The 7,025-nt window shown below is 50.6% G+C and overlaps 1 protein-coding gene across 1 annotated transcript; it reads right to left on the reverse strand.

Moving 5' to 3' along the window:
- Positions 1 to 56: 56 nt before the first annotated feature.
- LOC143506203 (endophilin-A2-like) lies at positions 57 to 6,676 on the reverse strand. The gene is made up of 9 exons (XM_076996275.1): positions 6,336 to 6,676; positions 5,880 to 5,952; positions 5,242 to 5,385; positions 4,684 to 4,817; positions 4,423 to 4,581; positions 3,349 to 3,452; positions 3,137 to 3,264; positions 2,577 to 2,621; positions 57 to 2,332 (listed from the first exon to the last, which is right to left on the reverse strand). Exons 1-9 carry the CDS (start codon positions 6,642 to 6,644, stop codon positions 2,136 to 2,138), a joined length of 1,293 nt encoding a protein of 430 aa, XP_076852390.1. The 5' UTR covers positions 6,645 to 6,676; the 3' UTR covers positions 57 to 2,135.
- Positions 6,677 to 7,025: the final 349 nt, after the last annotated feature.

Here is a 7,025-nt window from a genome sequence, read left to right on the forward strand (position 1 = left end):
GTTTGAAAATAATAATCCCAATCCGATAACCGAATTGATTAGACCACTGGACATCATTACCTTCGTTTTTCTATTTATTTAAGATGAAAACATGTCATTTGATTGCTATACAATGTAACAGTGAGAAACATATTGCCAACATTAACAGAGCGGAGATTTCTGTAAGATTTCAAAACCTCTGAAACCAATCACAGATACAAACCCGATTTGAAAACGCTGCCCTGCAAAAACAACAGATTATACAGCTACATAAGGGAAAACTTTAAAATACAAGTCCGTCCGGATTTAATATTCTTTGTAATGCATTAAAAATATAGTTATTACACTTTGGCAGATAACATCCCACGTATCAAAATAATACAAAATACAGTCATATATTTTTTGATTTTGTTCTAACATCTTCCAGTATCCTGCGTAAGGACATCTGGTTTGATAGTACAGTAATTGGGAGTAAATGTGTGCTGCTCTGTGCAGAAGTTATTGGTTTTCTGTAAAGCGTCCTCAGTGGAGCTCCATGGCGACTCTAACGGGCCACTTACCAAACGCAGACACCTAATTAAGCTAATTAAGGACTCATTAACATAACCGTACGCGATCGGGACTCGGCAGCGTGTGCACACAGTAGTCTCTCCGGACTTACTGCGATAATTAAGGTTTAAATTAAAGCCGATATGAAGTAATGCCGAGAAACGACGTCGTCCCCCCCCCCCCCCCCCCCCCACACGCGCGCATGCGCTGCTGCTGCGAGCACGAGCTGCGCACAACGGACGTGCACAAGAGTCTCCAAGATCAGCATTAAAGGTCCAGTTTGACCTAAAGTCAGGAGAGCAGCGACCTCCCTCCAGATGATTTAAAGACGTTTAGTGTTTGTGGCTGCAGTACTCGCCCGGTCCAACAGGGCCTGAACCAGGTGTGTGAGAGAAGTGGAAATACGAAACCGTGATTTCAGGTGAAAACTCCCGGAGTAAGAGTAAAAGTTTAACACGCTATTTGTTTTGCATAAATATGTATCTATAAACAACTATATGGGGGGGGGGACATTTTTAAAAGAACGGAAGAAAATACCAAAAGTTGTAAACATTTGGATAGAACCAAGTTGGTATTTCCTCCCTATAACAGTTCCCTGTGATTTGGTGAGTGAACACACACACACACACACACACACACACACACACACACACACACACACACACACACACACACACACACACAGAAAGGAAGCACTGACGAGGATGGTGTTATAGAGAAGGACAGCGCGCACACTCACCAACATTCACTCACTCACACACCTTTGGCACTTCTACCCGTTAACCCCTGTGGCCTGTAAACAAAAGGTCAGAGTCCCGACTTATTTGCTTAAACCCAGTAAACAAGTAAGAGTGTGTTTAGATTCCCTCCACATTCTTTGGTCTCCTCCAGCCAGCTACAGGAAAGTCCAAACATAGTCCGGCGGGGCTAGCAGCGACGGCTTCCAGCTCCGGAGACTCGTGTGCAACACCAGCATCAAATACGACGACACCAGCATAAGTCATGCAACAAAGAAAGGTGACGATGCTCTGACCTGCAGATCACGGGATCTCACGCGAAGAACACACACACATGATTAGTTATGTGGCCTTTTTCACGCGCAGAATGCTGCCCAGATTGATTGTGTTGTAACACAACATGGCCACAAGAGGGCAGCAAGCACCAACAAAAACAAAGATTATTAAACGGGCAAGAAAAACCTGCTTAGTGTGTTGAGGAGTGAGAGGCTGAATTCATGAAAATATGATTAAAGAACTAAAGAACATACCTGACATTAAAAAAAAAGATTAAAGAAAGATATACAATTCAAATATTTGCATTAAACACCGTGCTGAGCAATGTGTGAGGGCGTGGCCAGAGTTCAGGACGTAGCAGCGTTTCAGAGGGCGACCCGTACATATTCCATCGCATCCTCAACGAAGGAACATGCTGGACACCTGGAGAAGATCACCAGAACCCAGAGACGATGGCCTCCCGGGGAGCGATCGCACCGCTCTTCCCTCGGCATCTGCTTTTCAATCATCACACCCTCACCGTGTGCCCACAGTATCCATCCATCCATCTCTCTCTCTCTCTCTCTCACCCCCCCCCTCCCCCCGTGCGTGGTGTCAGCGTGACAGGGGCACCAGAACCTCCACGTAGCTGCAGGGAAAGTACCCGGTGCGTCCGCGCAGCGCGCCCTCGTACCAGTTCTCGTCGATCTGGCTGGTCAGCGTGATGACGTCGCCCTCGCGGAAGCCCAGCTCGCCCTCGTTCTCCGGGTCGAAGTCGTACTGGGCCTTGCAGCAGGGCTGGTCCGCGGTGGCTGGAGGGTGAGGTGCGAGACCGTGATTTAGCGAGTTCATTTAGGTACACGGAGAGATACGAGATAATGGTGAGACAATGAGAGAGTGCTAATTGTTAAAAGTCTTTAGTAAACGGCGCAGAATCTTTGTTTAATCCTTTTTATCCAGGACAGTTTAACTAGTTGTAAGAAGTGTGTGTAGGTTGTAGTATATGCAGACTGTGTTGGATTGTGTAGTGGGGGTGTGTATGTGTAACAGGCTTACAGTGGCGTTTCTGCCGTAGAGATGTTCTGTTGGGTAGAGGAGGGGCTGGCAGGATTTAAAAAATATATAAAAAGTATCAGTATATTGGTGCGTGCACACACACATGCTTGCACACACGCCGTTCACACACACGCCCATGCAGGAGTGCACACACAAACACACCACACGTGCACAGTTTCAAACCCACAGGTTTCTCACAGTCCTGACTACGTGATCACTCCGTGAGCTGCACTATCAAAGCATTTCTGTCTCACTAACCAGTGCCTGCACACTGCCACCAGGGTGTGTGCACATCGGGGTGTGTGAGGGCGTGTGTGTGTGTGTGTGTGTGTGTGTGTGTGTGTGTGGGGCGGGGGTAAGGCCGCCAACAGCTTGTCAGTAGTACGTGTTGTTATGCCTGACTGGATCTCGAATAATCCCTGCCGCTGATAAGCCGCACTGACTAATAACGTTTAGAACACCACAGAAAGTCCTGGGAGGCAGCAGTCATTAGCGTGAGTCATGTCGGTTTTGTGCCTACGCTCAGACGGTGCGCGGCGGGCCGGCCGTGCCGAGCTCACCTGCGGCGGGGATCGCCACGGCAGGGGGGCTGTGGCTCTCATTAGACGGCTCGGGGTCCCAGGAGTCGAAGCTGGGCTGTGGCTTGGGCATGCGCTTCTGACGGGGCTGAGACTGGGCCTCGTTTAGCCTGAGGGGGGGGGAGAGAGATGAGCAGTGTGAGTGAGGGGAAAGGGGAGGAAAGGGGAGGGTTAGAGATGGTCACATGGTGTACCTCTGCCTCATTTGATTGGACAGTTCCTCCAGCACCTCCACGGACTGCCTGTGGTACTGTAGCTGGGATTCCACCAGAGCAGAGAGCTGGCTCACCTGTTCCACCTACACACACACACACACACACACACACACACACACCAACAAGATACGCAGGCACACTCAGACTCTAGGGCCCCTTAAAGCAGGTAACATTAATCCCCGTAAAGTTGCTCAAATGAAAACATCTGTGTTTTCTTGGCACGGCCTCACAGAGCACGGTCCATACCCAAACACACCTTTACCCTCCAGGATTAGACATTTTTTAATAAAGGAAGCTGTTTCCCCCCCGGGTGCAGCTGGCTGTTCTGTGGAGAGCTGGCAACCTTCTGTTCCAGACAGATTACACTGCGCTTCACTAACCCTCTAATACGTAGGACCCAGACGGGGGCGCAAGAGAGGGGAGGGGGAGGGGCTTGGAGGCGCAAGAGAGGGGAGGGGGAGGGGCTTGGAGGCGCAAGAGCGGGAAGGGGGAGGGGCTTAGCACCCCTCACTACGTAAGCCCGCCCACCTGTCGCCCAGCTGTTTCCTATGGCACATGTTCAAATTCCATCGTAAGGGCCCCTGGGGTCCCGCATGTCCACATCCCCTTAAGTATAAACCCATATTTACGGGACACTCCTGATCCCGGGTCACTCCCGATGTCATAATGAATACGGACAGACGAACGCAACAGTCGAGTGCTTCGTGAAATATGGCCAGACCGAGATTCAAAGCGCGGGCCTGACGCCCAGTTGAAACATATTTCAAGGGCAGGATTATTTTCCCACCCGTGTCCCAGTCAGGATGGCTCTCCCTGCGCGGTGTCTGAGACCATATGCTAATGCCAGGCGGATGGAAGAGGACGCTGGGTAAATTGGCAGAGGGAACGTCCCCCCGGTATTTCGTCCCCTCTCGAGGTCTCCGACGGCACGGCGCGTCGCAGAGAACGATGTAAACGAGCGAATGCCAAGAGGATGCCAACACCCCCCCCCAACTCCACCCCCTCAAGATGGTGGCGAGCGTCTTGGCGCGACACAGCGGCCTCCACACTCACGTCCGTCTCCAGGAGGTTGTGCATGCTGATCTCCGCCGCTTCTTTGGACTCGTGGAACTTCTCCAGGGAGGCGCGCATCTCCTCGTCGGGAATCTTACCCTGCCGCTTCTTCTTGTAGTCGTAGTCCAGACGTCGGCCCTCCAGCTTCTTCAGCTGGTGCTGGACGGGGCAGAGAGGGGATGACGTGGGACGTCACACGTGACCTCAGGGCTACACGGGGATCACGCGTTCGGCCTCTCAAAATGGTGGAGAGCTCCCTACCTGGATGTCTTTGAGGTCCTTGTCCACGATGGTCTGGAAAGGGTCGATGAAGTTCTGCTTCACGTCGATGTCCAGAGAGTCCTTTACTTCAGCCAGCCTCTTCATAGACTCCCCCATGTCAACAAGAGCGCCACCTACAGACCACAGCAAACACCTTACCTTCCCTGGCCTGCTTTGCAGGGACTCTAGGATTGCAACCACCGCTAAAAAAAGAAATATCTGTCTTGACAGATCATGAATTTAGCCTGTTCTATTGTGGTCTGATTCATGTGTTTTAGAGACCAATTCTAGAGATCCATGTAAATCAACAGAAAATGTTATGTAATACAGAATAAACAAAATAATGTTCTAGCATGACGCTGTGAGAGATGTTCTTACAGACCTACAAGCCACAGCACGTCGTCAGATCACAGCTGCAGATCATCTGGGCGAGCGTAACCTTCACGCTAACAGATCACGCCGCACGCCCCTCTGGCCTTTGATGGTGATACGCTTGTGTACGCAGTGCTCATAATGGCACACGGATGCGTGCACACACACAAACACACACACACTCACCGAAGTTGGTGTCCTCTCCCATCTCACGGCCGTATCGGACCATGGTTTCTCCCAGAAGGCCCTCAGCCTGGGGGTAGCCCGTACTCTTCACCTGCCCCCGGATCTTAGACACCGTGCTCAACATGGACAGCTTAGCCCGGGACGCTGCCACACACACACACACACACACACACACACACACACACATTTGTGCATACTTGCAATTCAAGTGGATGTTTGTGGTTTAAAGCTGAACCTCAACAAACCAACCTCCTTTTCCCTTGAATAAATCAACCGGTGCACCAAGCCGTCTGACAGTGACCGCGGTGTCAGCTGAACTCTCGCACATGTGATTTTTACGATTTAACGACTTGAGCCACAAACACATGTTCTGTGCCGAGCTGCTGGGGTGGGCGCCCTCTAGAGGCTCTAATGTGTAGGGCAGTTGAAGAATCAGACATTTAAAAGCAACACTGTAGTGAACCCGAGGCTTGAGCGGACAAACAGAACACAGTTGTATGCTGCTAATTCTATCTGGACTCAACACTGGAGCTTTGTTTATAGACCGAAGGAACAGCTGTATCTCCGTCTTCAGGCCGGGGGGGGGGGGGGGGGGGGGGGGGGGTTGTTCTGGGAGCCCTTTGGTCCGTCTGCGTTACCTGGGTTGGGCTGGAGATATTCTGACGTCCTGGACAGAACTTCCACAATGGCCTTGCTAGTGACATCCGCCTTCTGTAAACACATGCAGGGGTGTGAGAGGGTGAGTGTGTGAGTGTGAGAGTGTGAGAGAGAGGGAGGGAGGCGGCTGTGTTAAGGGTGACAGCCAGATTAAACAAGGGAAGTGTGTTCCCTGTTCACTATTCATCAACAATGCAGGTTAATGGTCCAATAAGCCATTGATGTCAGGGTGGTAAAGGTGGAGAGGGGCCCACACACCACTTTGCATACAGAAACGTCAGGGACACTTTCAAGCCAGCACATCTGAAACAGCCTCTATTAAAGAAGTGATTGTGTTTGAAAGGGGTTGTGTGGAGGCGTGGCAGAGGGAGGGGGGCGGGTTCGTTGCGGAGGGGAGGCGTGGCAGGGGCGGGGCAGGGGGCGGGTCATTCCCTCACCCTCTCCAGGTCCTTGAAGTCTTCGTCCAGCTTGGTTCCTTCTGCTCCTCCGACCTTCTCACTCATCATCTGCACAACAACAAAACAAAACAAATAAACAACCAACCCACGTTGCCTATGGCCTATGCGTTCGGTTGCTGGTTGCCATCGTGACCGTGCAGACGTGTGAAGGCAGGAAGGTAGGGAGTATGAAGTGTGACCTTTGACCCTGACAGAAGTCACAAGAAAATTATGTGACAGATTTTTTCCCCCCAGCATCACGAGCAGTGACATCGCTCCTCCAAAACTGACCAAGACAGAAAATGTCATAACAGGGAGGACGTCTCCTCCAACCAGCGAGCGGTGATGTAGTACTGGTCTAGACTGGGGTGGTGTAAGGTATCAAAAGCTGCTGATTGGATCCAAGCCATTTCCTTTATTTTGTTAACATTTTCTTCTATTTCACCTCTTGTTTCTGTGTTTAAAAGCTTTTATTTTGTAGTCTTGGTTGGCCTTCATTTATCCGGCATTCGTTCCCTGCCAGCGCACTGTTCCATAACGAAAGAAAACCTAAATAACACAATCTGCATTATCATGTGTCGCTGAAACACCAGTATCATGATCTTATGTTTTTCCATATCACATAACCCTGTCTTACATTCCAGACTATCAGACTACACTGTGTTCGTAAGGAGCAGTGGCAGCACAAGC

This window comes from Brachyhypopomus gauderio, unplaced genomic scaffold, assembly GCF_052324685.1.
Source record: "Brachyhypopomus gauderio isolate BG-103 unplaced genomic scaffold, BGAUD_0.2 sc449, whole genome shotgun sequence".
NCBI lineage: Eukaryota > Metazoa > Chordata > Actinopteri > Gymnotiformes > Hypopomidae > Brachyhypopomus > Brachyhypopomus gauderio.